The sequence below is a fragment of the Macaca mulatta genome, chromosome 19 (assembly GCF_049350105.2).
Source record: "Macaca mulatta isolate MMU2019108-1 chromosome 19, T2T-MMU8v2.0, whole genome shotgun sequence".
Lineage (NCBI taxonomy): Eukaryota > Metazoa > Chordata > Mammalia > Primates > Cercopithecidae > Macaca > Macaca mulatta.
This window is the reverse complement of record NC_133424.1, coordinates 62,352,954-62,369,943: the sequence shown is the minus strand read 5'-3', so window position 1 is coordinate 62,369,943 and position 16,990 is coordinate 62,352,954. Positions and strand designations below refer to the sequence as shown.

Here is a 16,990-nt window from a genome sequence, read left to right as displayed (position 1 = left end):
GTTCGAGACCAGCCTGACCAACATGGAGAAACCCCATCTCTACTAAAAATACAAACATTAGCTGGTGGCTAATTAGGTGGTGGGCGCCTGTAATCCCAACTACTCGGGAGGCTGAGGCAGGAGAACCGCTTGAACCCAGGAGGTGGAGGTTACAGTAAGCTGAGATCATGCCATTGCACTCCAGCCTAGATAAAGCGAAACTATGTCCCAAATGAATAAAATGTCCTTGGGCCATCTTGGGCTCTGAAGGACAGGAGTTGTGTCTGAGTAGAAGCCATGGGTGTGTGTGGTGGGCATGGTAAACCAGAGGAAGACCCCACAACCCCAGCTACTTCTCTCTGAAAGCTGTCACCTACAGCAGGGACCTCTGTGCAGTTCATAGGCCTTGACTCATGCTGCCCCCTCTGCTGGAAGGGAGGGCTTGAGTCCCCTTAGGAGGCAGGAAGCAGTTTGCATTTTACCTACATTTGTGCCTTCAGCATCTATTTTCAGAGCTGGTCCTGATCTGGTGCTGGAGGTACCAAAAAATGCCCACAAAGAGGTCGTTGGCAGGGTCCACACAATCATGACGAGAAAAATTTGAGCATATATTTCCAAAGTCTATATGTATATTTTCCTATTATTTTGCATACTATTTCCTATTTTGCATATTAAAGCTTAGCAATGCTTAATTGCTTTCTTACAGTTACATTTTTAAAATAAGAACAGATTCCAGCTTTGGGAGGCCGAGGCAGGCAGATCACCTGAGATCAGGAGTTTCAGACCAGCCTGGCCAACATGGTGAAACCCCGTCTCTTCTAAAAATACAAAAACTAGGGTCCGGGCATGGTGGCTCACGCCTGTAATCCCAGCACTGTGGGAGGCTGAAGTGGGTGGATCACAAGATCAGGAGACTGAGACCATCTTGGCTAACACAGTGAATATCTCTACTAAAAATATAAAAAAATTAGCTGGGTGTGGTGGCGGGCGCCTATAGTCCCAGCTACTCAGAGAGACTGAGGCAGGAGAAGGGCGTGAACCCGGGAGGCGGAGCTTGCAGTGAGCAGAGATGGTGCCACCGCACTCCAGCCTGGGCGACAGAGCAAGACTCCGTGTCAAAAACATAAAAAATAAATAACTAATACAAACATTAGCCAGACGTGGTGGCGGGTGCCTGTAATCCCAGCTCCTCACGAGGATCACTTGAACCTGGGAGGCGGAGGTTGCAGTGAGCCGAGATCACGTCATTGCACTCCAGCCTGGGCGACAAAAGTTACATTCCGTCTCAAAAAATACGAAAATTAAGTTCTACATTTTCTTCCCATACCCCAAGGGATCTTGAGCACCCCACTCTGAATAACACAAGTGATTCCATTAAATCAGGGGCTCTGCCCCAAAGCCATGTGGGAAATGGTCCCAACAGGCCTCCTGGGGGAGTCTAGGAGGGATCCCAAGATCGCAGCACCAGCAACTGACTGGGTGCCACCGCGGGTGATGGCTCCGTTGTAATTTCAATTTCCCTTTCCAGGAAGAAAATACACAGACGTGCTTCCTTGCCAGTCCCGACAAATGGCCTTTCCTTAAGTTCCTCATTAATTAATATGAAGACAACATATTTGGTGACTAAATTTGGAATCAGAGGCTTTTAAAGGTGAATCTCAGCTCTTACTGCTTTGCTTTTCCCTGTTTAGGGATAAGAGTGGCAAATGGGGCCGGGCGCGGTGGCTCAAGCCTGTAATCCCAGCACTTTGGGAGGCCGATACGGGCAGATCACAAGGTCAGGAGATCGACGCCATCCTGGTTAACACGGTGAAACCCCGTCTCTACTAAAAAATACAAAAAAACTAGCTGGGCGAGGTGGCGGGCGCTGTAGTCCCAGCTACTCAGGAGGCTGAGGCAGGAGAATGGCATGAACCCAGGAGGCGGAGCTTGCAGTGAGCAGAGATCGCGCCACTGCACTCCATCCTGGGTGACAGAGCGAGACTCCGTCTCAAAAAAAAAAAAGAGTGGCAAATGGGGGCTGGGTGTGGTGGCTCATGCCTGTATTCCCGGCATTTTGGGGAGTCCAAGAGGAGTAGATTACTTGGGCTCTGGAGTTTGAGACCAGCCTGGGCAACATGGCGAAACCTCGTCTCTACAAAAATACAAAAATTAGCCAGGCGTGGTGGCTCCTGCCTGTAGTTCCAGATACTTGGAGGCTGAGGTGGGAGAATCACATGAACCCGGGAGGCAGAGGTTGCAGTGAGCCGAGATCGTACCACTGCACTCTAGCCTGGGTAACAAAAGTGAGATTCTGTCTCAAAAAAAAAAAACCCAGCACATATAGTAGTATAATATGTGGTCAAACCATCAAATCATGAGGGAATGATGACTTTTGATTCTTTTTTAGTACAATCTAATCATCGATACAATTTATTTTTTAATAATGAATGGGCCGGGCGCGGTGGCTCAAGTCTGTAATCCCAGCACTTTGGGAGGCCGAGACGGGCGGATCACGAGGTCAGGAGATCGAGACCATCCTGGCTAACACGGTGAAACCACGTCTCTACTAAAAAATACAAAAAACTAGCCGGGTGAGGTGGTGGGCGCCTGTAGTCCCAGCTACTCGGGAGGCTGAGGCAGGAGAATGGCGTAAACCTGGGAGGCGGAGCTTGCAGTGAGCTGAGATCCGGCCACTGCACCCCAGCCTGGGCGGCAGAGCAAGACTCCGTCTCAAAAAAAAAAAAAAAAAAATGAATGGCTTGCAGAGCAAAAGCCGAAACTCCTGAAAATGTAACTCAGCTCTTATGACCTGGTATGACTCAGCTTCAGCACACCACTGCTCCCAAGTTTTTAGTAAACCCCAAAAATGTTAGGGTGCTTTCAAAATCTGCCCTCAGACTCACGGCAGCGTCTCTCCACGGAACCTCCCAGGAAGCGAAGCCCTCACGCTCGGAAGCCGGGTCTGCTTCTTACGCAGCAGCCAGCCCCCCAGCCAGGTTTCAGCGACCCCAGCTGTTCCCCTGCCTGTCCCACAGGACCACACCCTTGGCTTCTGCACACCAGGGCCCTGGTCACTCCAAACACAGTGACCCACGTGGGCGCCCTCGTCCCATCTCCCCTCCAGACACCATCAGGTTGAACCCTCTCAAATGCCAAAGATTTCTCCAGGCAAGAAGCAGACCAGGTGCGCTGCCTTGTTGGGGACTGGCCTGGTGCCCTGGGGTCTCATCAGACACCCTAGTTCCTTTCAATTCACAGAACTGAAAGTGACTCTATTGACCAAGACAATGTCACTCAAATGCAATACGGACTCTGATTTGCATACAAACCAAGCAGTTTTTTTGTTTGTTTGTTTGTTTGAGACAGAGTCTCGATCTGTTGCCCAGGCTGGAGTGCAGTGGCATGATCTAGGCTCACTGCAATCTCCGCCTCCCGGGTTCACGCCATTCTCTGCCTCAGCCTCCCGAGTAGCTGGGATCACAGGCGCCCGCCACCACACCTGGCTAATTTTTGTATTTTTAGTAGAGACAGGGTTTCACCATGTTGGCCAGGATGGTCTCGATCTCCTGACCTTGTGATCCACCCATCTTGGCCTCCCAAAGTGCTGGGATTACATGCATGAGCCACCACGCCCAGCCTTTCTTTTTTTTTTTTTTTTTTTTTTTTTTTTTGAGACAGAGTCCCACTCTGTCACCTAGGCTGGAGTGCAGTGGCATGATCTCAGCTCACAGCCACCTCTGCCTCCTGGGTTCAAGTGATTCTCCTGCCTCAGCCTCCTGAGTAGCTGGGATTACAGAGGTGCCCGCCACCACGCCCGGCTAATTTTTGTATTTTTAGTAGAGACGGGGTTTCACCATGTTGCCAAGGCTGGTCTTGAACTCCTGACCTCAGGTGATCTGCCCACCTCAGTCTTCCAGAGTGCTGGGATTACAGGCGTGAGCCACCATGCCCGGCCTAAACCAATTGTTTTTTCAAAAATGATGAGATGGCCAGGCGCAGTGGCTCACGCCTGTAATCCCAGCACTTTGGGAGGCCGAGGTGGGTGGATCATGAGGTCAGGAGACTCTGTCTCAAAAAAAAAAAAAAAAAAGAAAAAGAAAAGAAATGGCTGCCATCTTAAAATATGATAGTGATATTGTAGTTTGTTTGTTTGTTTTTGAGGTGGAGTCTTGCTCTGTCGCCCAGGCTGGAGTGCAGTGGTGCGATCTCGGCTCACTGTAAGCTCCGCCTCTGGGGTTCACGCCATCCTCCTGCCTCAGCCTCCTGAGTAGCTGGGACTACAGGCGCCCACCACCGCGCCCGGCTAATTTTTTTGTATTTTTGTAGAGACGGGGTTTCACCGTGTTAGCCAGAATGGTCTCGATCTCCTGACCTCGTGATCCGCCTGCCTCGACCTCCCAAAGTGCTGGGATTATAGGCATGAGCCACTGCACCCAGCCGATATTGTAGTTTTTAAAAAGCAAAACATGGTCAGGCGCAGTGGCTCAGCCCTGTAATCCCTGCACTTTGGGAGGCCGAGACGGGAGGGATCACCCAAGGACAGGAGTTCGAGACCAGCCCAGCCAACATGGTGAAACCCCATCGCCACTAAAAATACAAAAATTAGCCGGGCGTAGTGACCTGTGCCTATAATCCCAGCTCCTCGGGAGGCTGAGGCAGGAGAATGGCTTGAACCTGGGAGGTGGAGGTTGAACCAGCGGTGAGCTTGAACCAGCAGTGAGCTAAGATTGCGCCACTGCACTCCGGCCTGGGTGACAGAACGAGACTCAGTCTCAAGAAATAAAAAGACAATATGGTGTCTGGGATTTGCTCTAAAATAAACCCAGTGAAGGGAGGGAGAAGATGTGAATGAAACGAAGGCTGTGTGAAGCCATGAATTCACCTGGGTTCATCCTCTGCTCACTCTGGTTTTAGATGTTTGAAAGTTTCCATAATAAAACACTTCTGAGAAAGGGGGACCTGCCTTTCACAGCCTCCCAACTGCTCTGACCCCAACACCAGGAACCTGGCATCTCTGACCTAACAAGGGCATCAGGACAAAGCCACCATCGTTCACCTTGGTTCCACACACGCCCAACGATGACTTCTGTCCTGGGCTAACCAGAAAGGCCATGGGTGCTGAGAGAGCCCCCCAGAGCCAGCCATGCAGTGAGTGCCCCCACCTGGGGCCCTGGGATGTTCTGGAAACAGGAAGGAGGGTTCTATGGGAAGGGGGCCCCTGTCCTGGGGTCAGGCCAAAGATCGGGGGACTCACTAATTCTGTTCTCCGATCCCTGAGTCCCTTCCCCAATCTGGGCCTGGACCCCCTGACTCCCACCCAGGTCCCAGGTCATCCCCTGGCCAGGCCCTGCCCACCCAAGCCTTGGTGAAAGTTTTGTGGGGTTTTTTTGTTTTTGTTTTTGTTTTTGAGACAGAGTCTCGCTCTGTCACCCAGGCTGAAGGGCAATGGCGTGGTCTCGGCTCACTGCAAGCTCCGCCTCCCAGGTTCACTCCATTCTCCTGCCTCAGCCTCCTGAGTAGCTGGGATTACAGATGCCCACCACCACGCCTGACTAATTTTTTTGTATGTTTAGTAGAGATGGGGTTTCACCATGTTGGCCAGGCTGGTCTCGAAACTCCTGATCTTGTGATCTGCCAGCCCACCTCAGCCTCCCAAAGTGCTGGGATTACAGGTGTAAGCCACCGCGCCCGGCCAGTGAGTTTTAATACTGACCACTTAGGGTCTTTGGACAGACTCAGAGAAGGGAATGCGTATATACGTAAGGCAGGAGCCTGGTCCCCAGCACATCTGTGCAGTCCTCATCAAAACTACCTGCCCTGATGGGCCGCGAGGCCACCCCCCCGCCCCGTAGGGCCAGGGCCAGGTGTCTGGCTGCTGTATAGATATGACCTAAACCCCATTGAAACCATCATTGTGGTTCTAGAAGTCAACCAAATAAGGTAGGATTTGCCCCACCGAAGACCATTGTCTGGGAGGATTAACCTTGTTTTCTAGAAACTCCATTGAAAAAAACAGAATATCCCCAAACCAGCTGAAGTCAACAGATACTTGACCGGGCCTTTCTTCCCATCCCCGTCTGCTTCCTCCACCTGCCCCTCCCCTCCCTCCTGTCTCCCACTCACCTATCCAAACCGCTTTTCCCTAATTCCACCCTTATCCCTAAACCTAATTTAACCTGAACATCAATTTCCTTAGTAGTATCAGAAATGATTCTGGAGGCTGGGCATGGTGGCTCACACTTGTAATCCCAGCACTTTGGGAGGCCCAGGTGGGCAGATCACCTGAGGTCAGGACTTTGAGACCAGCCTGTCCAACATGGAGAAACCCCTGTCTCTACTAAAAATACAAAAATTAGCTGGGCGTGGTGGTGTGCACGCCTGTAATCCCAGCTACTCGGGAGGTTGAGGCAGGAGAATCATTTGAACCCGGGAGGTGGAGGTTGCAGTGAGCTGAGATCGTGCCATGGCACTCCAACCTGGGCCACAGAGCATTCTGGAAAGGCATCAGTCCTGAGCCAGCTGACTTGCACCCTCTGCTCTTCACTTGGGGCGCCTGGCCTGTCTGATGTATTGCTTCAAACTAACATTAATTGGGATTTTTTTTTCTTTAATTACAAAAGCAATACATGCTGAATGAAGATGATGTAAAATGCACAAAAAAGCTCAAGGGGGCCAGGCATAGTGGCTCATGCTTGTAATCTCAGCACTCTGGGAGGCCAAGGCAGGTGGATCACCTGAGCCCAGGAGTTTGAGACCAGCCTGGGCAACATAGTGAGGCCCCGTCTCTATGAAAAAGTAAAAAAAATTAGCGGTGCATGGTGGTATGCACCTGTGGTCCCAGCTACTCCAGAGACTGAGGCTGGAGGATCGCTTAAGCCTAGCCGTTCAAGACCAGCCTGGGCAGCATAATGAAACCCCATCTCTACAAACAGTACAGAAATTTAGCCAGGTGTGGTGGTGCAGTTCTGTAGTCCCAGCTACTAGGGAGGCTGAGGTGGGAGGATTGCTTGAGCCCGGGAGGTTGAGGCTGCAGTGAGCCGTGATTGTGCCACTGTGCTCTAGCCTGAGTGACAGTGAGACCTTGTCTCTTAAAAAAAAAAAAAAAAAAAACCAGAAGTCCACCTAGGTGAGCTGCACATATGCCCAGAACCAGAGGAGCTTTGTGCAACAACCCTGTGTGATAAGGACAAGGGGCTTGGTGCCGGAGCCCACCCACTCTGGAGACCCAAAAACTCCTGGGACATGTCCTAGGAGGCAGTGGGCTGTGGGCCTCCACCCCTTTCCATGGTCCTTTCCACTGTTATGTGGCTCTAGGACTGAACAAGCTGCTGGGCAGGGACCGGGGACCTGGGGTCCGCCCGACTTGGTGAGGAATGTCAGCACTGCCATTCCCCGCTGTGGGACCCAGGCCGAGGCACAGGCGAATAAGGCCCCAATCCCGCTGCGTTCATACTCGACATGTTACTGTGAATGAAGCTCTGAGACCTAGGCCAAGCCTTTTCCCTCTCTGTACCCCAGGGTCCTCCTGCCCCACCCTCTCGCCATCTCCAAGCCTCGGTTTCCTCAACTATCAAATGCAGGCATTGGGCTGGGTGTGGTGGCTCACGCCTGTAATCCCAGCACTTTGGGAGGCTGAGGCAGGAGGATCACGAGGTCAGGAGATCGAGACCATCCTGGCTAACACAGTGAAACCCCATCTCCACTAAAAATACCAAAAAAATTAGCCAGGAGTGGTGGCGGGCGCCTGTAGTCCCAGCTACTCGGGAGGCTGAGGCAGGAGAATCACTTAAACCAAGGAGGTGGAGGTTGCAGTGAGTCAAGATTGCACCGCTGCACTCCAGCCTGGGGGACAGAGCGAGACTCCATCTCAAAAAAAAAAAAAAAAAAAAAATGCAGGCATTGTTTTTTGTTTGTTTGTTTTTGTTTTTGTTTTTGAGACGGAGTCTCGCTCTGTCCCCCAGGCTGGAGTGCAGCGGTGCAATCTTGACTCACTGCAACCTCCACCTCCTGGGTTCAAGCGATTCTCCTGCCTCAGCGTCCCGAGTAGCTGGGATTACAGGCGTGCACCACCACGCCAGGCTAATTTTTTATATTTTTGGCAGAGACAGGGTTTCATCATGTTGGCCAGGCTGGTATTGAACTCCTGACCTCAAGTGATCCGCCCACCTCAGCCTCCCAAAGTGCTGGGATTACAAGCGTGAGCCACTGTGCCTGGCCTCAAATGTAGGCATTGTGAGGGTTACAATGGGTGCAAAGCCCTGAGCACCAGGCGGCCTCCAATCAGGTGATAGCCATGGGAACATTTTTGTTACTATTTTTTTTCTTTTTTAGAGAAAGGGTTTCGCCATCTTGGCCAGGTTGGTCTCAAGCCCCTGGGCTCAAGCAATCCTCCCACCTCAGCCTCCCAAAGTGCTAGGATTACAGGAGTGAGCCACCGCGCCCAGCCCTCGTCACTATTGTTTTTTTGTTTGCTTGTTTGTTTTGAGACGGAGTCTCATTCTGTCACCCAGGGTGGAGTGCAATGGCGCGATCTCAACTCACTGCAACCTCTGCCTCCTAGGTTCAAGCAATTCTCCTGCCTCAACCTCCAGAGTAGTTGGGACTATAGGCATATGCCACCACACCCAGCTAATTTTTATATTTTTAGTAGCGACCAGGTTTCACCACGTTGGCCAGGCTGGTCTTGAACTCCTGACATCAGGTGATCCGCCTGCCTCGACCTTCCACAGTGCTGGGATTACAGGCGTGAGCCACCGCCGGCCCTTGTCACTATTTTTGCTGACCCAAGCTCTTTCGGTCCCTGAACCGTCCAGCTCTTTGATCATTTCCCTTTGCCACAGCCTCCCGCCCCTGCATCATATGCCTTCTTACTCACATTCACCCCCCAGCCCCTCCCGGCCATAAACCGCATCCCTCTTTGATTTACCACTGGAGTTTCCCATCTTCCTTCTTGGTAATGCCCCCCCCCCCACCTGACCCCTTGCTGCAGAGAATCTGCCTCCCTCTGGTTTTTCTCCTCACTGAGCCCCTGGCTCCCTCTCCCCCACCCCAAGGAAAGTCCCTGCTATTGTTTCTCCACCCCACCCACTTCAATGTGCTGTCCCACTCCTTGCCCTGAGCACCGAGGTGGTTCTCAAGGCAGGGATGGGTGAAGCCTGGGCACTTCCCTGTGGCGGGTGGCCACTCACAGAACCCCCCAGTGCCCCTGCGGCCATAGCAGCTGGCATTTCCAAAGGAGCAGCTTCCAGTACTGCCCCAGGTTCCGGCCACAGAGCTTAACCTGGATTCACTCACTTGATCCTAAAACACTGGGACGTCCCCATTTAACAGCTGTGGATGGGAGCCACAGAGGGGAGGGCGGGCTCAGAGCTCATGGCTGCCAGCCCCACTGCTATGCCCATGTGACAGAGGGGGAGACTGAGGCTCTGGGTGGCAAGTGGAGAGGGAAGCAGAACCATGGGGAACCCTGCAGGACTTGGCAACACCTGACGGAGAGGGACTTGGAGGGGAAAATGGGCCTGGCCCAGGGACCCATACCCACTCTGTCCCCATGCCATGGGAATCAAGGAGGCAGAGAGAGCACAGGGGAGGATAGAAACAAGGGGCCCGGTGATGAGGGACAGGGGCAGGCCGAGGGGGATTCCCGTTGTTGACACGGTTACCTGAGCATCTATTTCTGGCCTCCAAACCACCCCAGAACTATCTGGGGCAAAAGGAAGAAAATAGACTGATTAACTTCCTCTGACCACCTTTCTCCAACCTCAACTAAACTCTGAGCATTTGACCAGAGCAGCTCCAGGAAACCAGTTTCATTTCCCTCGGCGTTTCCCAAAAGGAGGGGTGGGCGGGGCTCTTCCAGTTTAAGGGGAGAGAAAGGGCCTCAGCAGACACAGTGAAGGGCGGTGGAGAGGACCGCGCCGTCCTGCTGTCACCGAGAGCTGAAGGTAGCGACACGGCCAGTGGTGGGGGGACAGAGAGACAGGACCCACAGAAACAGGGACTGAGAAACGAGTGGGGGAGATGAGGAAGAGGGAAAATGGGCGCAATGGCTCACGCCCGGAACCCCAGCAGTTTGGGAGGCCGAGGTGGGTGGATCACCTGAGATCAGGAGTTCGAGACCAGCCTGGCCAACGTGGCAAAACCCCATCTCTACTAAAAATACAAAAATTAGCCAGGTGTGGTTATGGGTGTCTGTAATCCCAGCTACTTGGGAGGCTGAAGTGGGAGGATTGCTTGAACCTGGGAGGCAGAGGTTGCAGTGAGCCAAGATCGTACCACTGTACTCCAACCTGGATGACAGAGAAAGACTGTTAAAAAAAAAAAAAAGAAAGAAAAGAAAAGAAAAAAGAAAGAGGGAAAAGAAGAGAAAGAGACGGGAACCCGAGAGAGCTGTGGCAGAGGTAGAGACCGGTGAGGAGGGAGGCATGGACGGTCCAGGGGACTCTGAAAGAATGGGGTTGGGGGACACAGGTCCAGAGAAGAGGGCAGTGATTGGGGGAGGGCTGGCTCCAGTAGCTAGGCAGCCCATGGGAGACAGAGTCAGGCTCCAGCAGTCACAGGCCTCAGCCACAATAGCCCTCCCTTCTCCTCCACCCCAGACGCCATCTCCCACCGAGAGTCATGGCCCCGTTGGGTGAGTAAGCAGGGGAGGGGGCTCTGGGACAAGTGAGTAGAACCCCTCTCCCCCAACCTGCCACGTACCCGTTGACCCTGTCCTCCTCCTCCCAGCCCTGCGCCTCCTCGTCCTCGTCCCCATCCTCCTCAGCCTGGCGGCCTCCTGGGACTGGAAGGCTGAACGCAGCCAGGACCCCTTCGAGAAATGCATGCAGGATCCTGACTATGAGCAGCTGCTCGAGGTGGTGACCTGGGGGCTCAATCGGACCCTGAAGCCCCAGAGGGTGATTGTGGTCGGCGCTGGTGTGGCCGGGCTGGTGGCTGCCAAGATGCTCAGTGATGCCGGACATAAGGTGGGAAGCACTGCTTGCAGTCTACCTGGAGTCCCTCCTGCTGTAGGCTGGAGTCCCTGGGCAGAGGGACCTGGCCCCGTTCCTGCTTGAGAGGGTGGGGGTGGGGATGTGGAGGGAGAGGCTACCTTTCCCCGTGGTCTGAGGGTGAGGCCCAAGCCCCCTGCTGTCACGTGTCTGCACTGAGAGGCCCTAGACTTTCCTGTCCCACGTTTTTCATCCCAGAGGGAAGCCTCACTGGCTCAGAGCTCCTGTCCTGGGCTGGGGCGCCTGTTGGTGGAGAGGAAACTCCACTAAGGGGATGTGTGCCCTGAGGTCTAACCACGGACCTACCCACTGAAATCCAAGAATGAGAATGGGCCATCCCAGGGGCTTCTGTGCATATGGGTTATCTCCCAACTCCCCGAGCTGGGAAGTCCCTTTGCAGTCTAGCCGGCGGCCTTCCTGCTGCACTCTAGAACTGCCCACTTGGTTCTGTTCCCCCACCTCCCATACAGAAGGGGACCCTCTCCTAGTCTCCTGTGCCACTGTGGGGACGGAAGAAGGCAGGGGGCTGGCACGGGGTGGGAGGGGGCAGGGAATGGTCAGTGGGTAGAGCTGAAGGGCCCTCCTCGCCCCACCGCCTCCCTCAGGTCACCATCCTGGAGGCAGATAACAGGATCGGGGGCCGCATCTTCACCTACCGGGACCAGAACACGGGCTGGATTGGGGAGCTGGGAGCCATGCGCATGCCCAGCTCTCACAGGTGACCTGGCAACCCACCCACCTGTGTGCCTAGATTCAGCCAGCCCCCCAGCTCCATGCCCGCGCCACAGCAGGCATCCTTCGCCTAATCCCCATCTCAGTCTTGCCTCCAGCGCCAGCACTGGGCCTCTGGCAATGCTCGGGCCACCTAGTCCAACCAGACCCCCAGCTAGCCCTGCCTGGTGCAAAAGCCAGCTCCTCTGTTGGCCCTTCCAGGCCTGCAGCTCCACCGGCCCCACACCCTCAGGCATTCCAGCCCCAGGCTCCTTCTTCATCTCAAACCCCCATCCAACGCAAACTCTGTCCCCCTTCCCGATTCTAAGCTGGGCTCTATTCCCATTCCTAACTCAATCCTAATCCTGGTCCCCATTTCATTCCCATCCCTCAGCATTGATCACCCTAAATCTAGCCCAACCCCTCAGCCTCATGCTGGTCCCCAGCTACTCTCCCCTCCCACCTCCCTTCTCCAAGTCCCACTAGGGACTGGGCTACCTCCACCGGAGCCCAGCCCTCACTCACCCACTCCCTCAATCAGGATCCTCCATAAGCTCTGCCAGGGCCTGGGGCTCAACCTGACCAAGTTCACCCAGTACGACAAGAACACATGGACGGAGGTGCACGAAGTGAAGCTGCGCAACTACGTGGTGGAGAAGGTACCCGAGAAGCTGGGCTACGCCCTACGCCCCGAGGAAAAGGGCCAGTCGCCCGAAGACATTTACCAGATGGCTCTCAACCAGGTGGGCACCACCTGTACCCTCCTCCCGCCCTGACTTCTCTGTCCTCCTCCTAAGCTCGCCCCGGCGCGCTCCCTGGCCTGGCTTCTCTCTGTCATCCCTTGGGTCCCCCGCCACGGGGTGGGGCACCTGTTGATGGAGATGGAAATTCTACCAGGGGATGTGTGCCCTGAGGTCTAACCACTGACCTACTCACTGCAATCTGAGAGTGAGAATGGGCCATCCCAGGGGCTTCTACACATATGGGCCACCTCCCAACTCCCCCCCCCTTTTTTTTTGAGACGGAGTCTTACTGTGTCGCCCAGGCTGGAGTGCAGTGGTGCCATTTCAGCTCACTGCAACCTCTGTCTCCCAGGTTCAAGCAATTCTTTGCTTCAGCCTCCCGAGTAGCTGGGATTACAGGCGTCCGCCACCACGCCCAGCTAATTTTTGTATTTTTAATAGAGACGGGGTTTCACCATCTTGGCCAGGCTGATCTTGAACTCCTGACCTCGTGATCCACCTGCCTCGGCCTCCCAAAGTGCTGGGATTACAGGCGTGAACCACTGCCCCTGGTCCCAACTCTGTTCTTTAGCTTCCCCATAAACATTGCTGACCCCAAAGCTGCATCAGCTTTTGGCCTCTTCCCCTTTCACCCACACACTGTCCTGGACAACCTCTCCAGTCTCCACCTCTGGCTTAAACATAGATCCACGGGCTGATGGAGACATCTGCCTCTCGAGACCCTGGCCTGTGTCCCTCCCCAGGACCCTCTAGCTCCACTGGGCTCAGAACCTTCCCCTAAACCTGTTCCTCCTCCCGGTGCCCCCATCTCACCATGGCCCCACCATCCCGCAGTCACGGGCAGACCCCCAGGAGCCATCCTCCTCCTGACCTCCTCCTCGCCCACCTCCCCCACCATCAGTGCCCACCCCTGCCCCCTGATGCTTGTGCCCTGCTCCCCTCAGCCCACCCCAGCTCAGGCCTCCTCCTCTGCCCTGGACCCTCCCCCAGCCTCTTCTCCAGCTGCCCAGGCCCCAGTCTCCCCAACCTGGTACCAGAAGTGTCTTCCCACACACCCAGAGTGATGCCACTCACAGCCCCTGGTGGCTCCCCGCTGCCTCCAGGACAAAGTCTGATCTTTTCGGGCTCAGCTTTGAGCCCTGACTAGCCTTCCCTTCTGCACCCCTCTAGCCTCATGCTCTTTTCTCCTCTAAGGAATTTTTGTCCTCATGGTGGTCCACATGCCCCCAGCTCTGTGTTCCTCACACTCACTATACCTGTGCATCGCCCTCCCTTGCCCAGAATGCCTTTCCCTTCCCCACACAGGAACTCCTGCTCAGCCCTCAAGAACCAGCTCCATTGTCCCCTCCTCCAGGAAGCCTTCCCTGATACCTTTAGGGAGGGGCTTCCCACACCCAATATCCCCTCCCCACCCAGGTCAGAGCCCACTTGCCCATCTGCCCTTCTAGACCAGGTCATTTCTATGACTTGACACTGACTGGTTTGCGAGCCTGGGAGATGCGAGATGCGTGAGTGAGTGAAGGGGCACCGCTTTCTCTCTGAGGTCCTGGCCAGAAGGGGGAAGCCAGGTAGACCAAGAATAGGCCTGAAATTAGACAGGGGCAGGGAGGCTTCTCGGAGGGGGTGAGACTTGAACAAAGAGCTGAAGGACAGGCACTCGTGTGCCACACAAAGACAGGCAGGGAAAAAATAGGTGCCAGACGTGCAGGTGGGAGAGCCCTGAGAGCGGGTGGTCTGGGCACTGGACACTGCTCACAGAACTGGAGCTGCCATGAAAGACATGGACTGAGGCCAGACGCGGTGGCTCACACCTGGAATCCCAGCACTTTGGGAGGCCGAGGTGGGCAGATCACTTGAGGTCAGGAGTTCGAGACCAACCTGGCCAATATGGTGAAACCCCGTCTCTGCTAAAAATGCAAAAATTAACCAGGTGTGGTGGTGGGCACCTGTAATCCCAGCTACTTGGGAGGCTGAGGTGGGAGAATCTCTTGAACCTGGGAGGCAGAGCTTGCAGTGAGCCGAGATGGCGCCCCTGCACTCCAACCTAGGCAACAGAGTGACACTCCGTCTCAAAAAAAGAAAAAAAAAGACATTGAGGGGCTAGCAGAGGCCTTGAACATGAGGCTGAGGGTCAAGGACCCTGTGGCCCCAGGCACTGGGGAGCCACAGGAGGGCTGTGGGCAGGGGACAGACGGTAGGTAAACTTCTCAGCCATCATGCCCTGTCAGCGCTGACCAGTGACCCAGGGGACCAGCTTCTGTCCGTGGCCACAGTGATTCAGGCAACAAATAATCACTGAGCCCCGGGAGGACACAGCACGCCTGGGATCCTCTCCCAGCCTCCTCTCCAGCTGCCCACATCCCTGCCTCCATGGAGCTCACAGGCTGGCTGGCTCAGAAACAGGCAAAGTAACACCCAACCGGGAGGAGCCGTGACCAGCCTGGCCTGCCGAATGCGGGGGGTGAGGCGGCGTGAACAGTTCAGGAAGATCGGAGGAGTGGTGGCATCTGAGTTGCCATGGAGGGCAAGGCGGAGGGCACGGTGTGGGCAGAAGCCCAGGGGCTTGAGAGTGGTGAATGGCCAGCCGTGGGCAGAACCACCAGGAGAAGCCGGGTGTGGGCTCCAGGCCCAGCCTCCACCCTGGCTGCCCAGGCAGCTCAGCACCATGTCCGCTTCTTCCACAACAGGCCCTCAAAGATCTCAAGGCACTGGGCTGCAGAAAGGCGATGAAAAAATTTGAAAGGCACACGCTCTTGGTAAATGGGGCCCTTGGTTCTGCTGAGAGGCAGGGCAGAGAGTGTGACCATGAGGCCTTCCCCAGAGAGTCAGAATGCGGGTACCTGGGACCCTAGTCCTGCCACCACCTTCCTACCTGACCCGGGGGCTGGACACGCCCCCTCTCTGGACCTCAGTTTCCCTCATCTGTCAGAGAGCGGGGACCGGATCCTACGGTCCAAGGACATGTCATGGGACCAACAGGCCGGGCTGCAGAGGGGCTCTCTCGGGGGTGCAGCCTGCCTGGGCCCTGACCTCGGCCTGCGCCCACCCTGCAGGAATACCTCCTCGGGGAAGGGAACCTGAGCCGGCCGGCTGTGCAGCTTCTGGGAGACGTGATGTCCGAGGATGGCTTCTTCTATCTCAGCTTCGCCGAGGCCCTCAGGGCCCACAGCTGCCTCAGCGACAGACTCCAGTGAGGGGCGGGGCTGGCGGGCAGGGGCGGGGCGGGCGGGGGCCAATCAAGACAAGTAGCAGGGAGTGGGAGGAGCCTCTGGGTCTGGGGGCGGAGCTGTTGTGAAGGGCGTGGCCTACTTGAGAGCAGTGGGGCTAATGGTTCCCGGATAAAGGACACGGTCTAGCGGAGAAGAAGTGGTGGGATCCCTGGTCACACAATCCACTACTCCTGCGACCTCCGGGATGTCAGGGACGGGCAGGGTCGGGAGAGGTGGATGACTGGGGAGCGGGCCGGTGCCCACAGGGGCCAGCTGCCGGGGTGGGTGGGGCCAGGCGGAGGGGCAGGGCAGCAGAGCCCAGGTCACCCCCCCCAACCCCGCCCTGCCTGCAGGTACAGCCGCATCGTGGGTGGCTGGGACCTGCTGCCGCGTGCACTGCTGAGCTCGCTGTCCGGGCTCGTGCTGTTGAACGCGCCTGTCGTGGCGATGACCCAGGGGCCGCACGATGTGCACGTGCAGATCGATACCTCACCCCCGGCGCGGAATCTGAAGGTGCTGAAGGCCGACGTAGTGCTGCTGACGGCGAGCGGACCGGCGGTGAAGCGCATCACCTTCTCGCCGCCGCTGCCCCGCCACATGCAGGAGGCGCTGCGGAGGCTGCACTACGTGCCGGCCACCAAAGTGTTTCTAAGCTTCCGCAGGCCCTTCTGGCGCGAGGAGCACATTGAAGGCGGCCACTCGAACACCGACCGCCCGTCGCGCATGATTTTCTACCCGCCGCCGCGCGAGGGCGCGCTGCTGCTGGCTTCGTACACGTGGTCGGACGCGGCGGCCGCGTTCGCCGGCTTGAGCCGGGAAGAAGCGCTGCGCTTGGCGCTCGACGACGTGGCGGCATTGCACGGGCCTCTCGTGCGCCAGCTCTGGGACGGCACCGGCGTCGTCAAGCGTTGGGCGGAGGACCCGCACAGCCAGGGTGGCTTCGTGGTACAGCCGCCGGCGCTCTGGCAAACCGAAAAGGATTACTGGAGGGTCCCTTATGGCCGCATCTACTTTGCCGGGGAGCACACCGCCTACCCGCACGGCTGGGTGGAGACGGCGGTAAAGTCGGCGCTGCGCGCCGCCATCAAGATCAACAGCCGGAAGGGGCCTGCATCCGACACGGCCAGCCCCACGGGGCACGCGTCCGACACGGAGGGGCAGGGGCATGTGCATGGGGTGGCTGGCAGCCCCTCGCATGACCTGGCAAAGGAAGAGGGCAGCCACCCTGCAGCCCAAGGCCAGTTATCTCTCCAGCACATGACCCACACGAGGACCTTGTATTAAAGTATTTTCGGAAAAAGCCGTGTGGTCCAGCCTCCCCCGTGGCTCAGTTACTTCCCCAGTTTGCCTGCATCGGAACCACTAGCCCTGCAGT

At 56.1% G+C, this 16,990-nt stretch overlaps 2 protein-coding genes across 5 annotated transcripts in view; both read left to right on the top strand.

Annotated features, from left to right (window-relative positions):
- IL4I1 (interleukin 4 induced 1) overlaps positions 1–16,915 on the top strand; it is a 40,389-nt gene extending 23,474 nt beyond the window's left edge. Inside the window, exons 3-10 of one of the 4 annotated variants that reach the window (XM_077980930.1) lie at positions 1,508–1,630; positions 4,876–5,109; positions 10,690–10,928; positions 11,558–11,670; positions 12,205–12,406; positions 15,094–15,162; positions 15,460–15,596; positions 15,969–16,915. In XM_077980930.1, the coding sequence (XP_077837056.1) occupies positions 5,073–5,109; positions 10,690–10,928; positions 11,558–11,670; positions 12,205–12,406; positions 15,094–15,162; positions 15,460–15,596; positions 15,969–16,899 (1,728 nt within the window). In that variant the 5' untranslated portion in view covers positions 1,508–1,630; positions 4,876–5,072 and the 3' untranslated portion in view covers positions 16,900–16,915. Of the gene's footprint in view, positions 1–1,507; positions 1,631–4,875; positions 5,110–9,796; positions 9,906–10,559; positions 10,595–10,689; positions 10,929–11,557; positions 11,671–12,204; positions 12,407–15,093; positions 15,163–15,459; positions 15,597–15,968 lie in introns of those variants that run through there. The other 3 variants (XM_077980933.1, XM_001115764.5, XM_077980931.1) reach the window with 3 other exon arrangements.
- The window catches only part of VRK3 (VRK serine/threonine kinase 3), a 174,088-nt gene that overhangs the window by 116,873 nt on the left and 40,225 nt on the right, over positions 1–16,990 (top strand). The gene's annotated exons all lie outside the window — the stretch shown is intronic.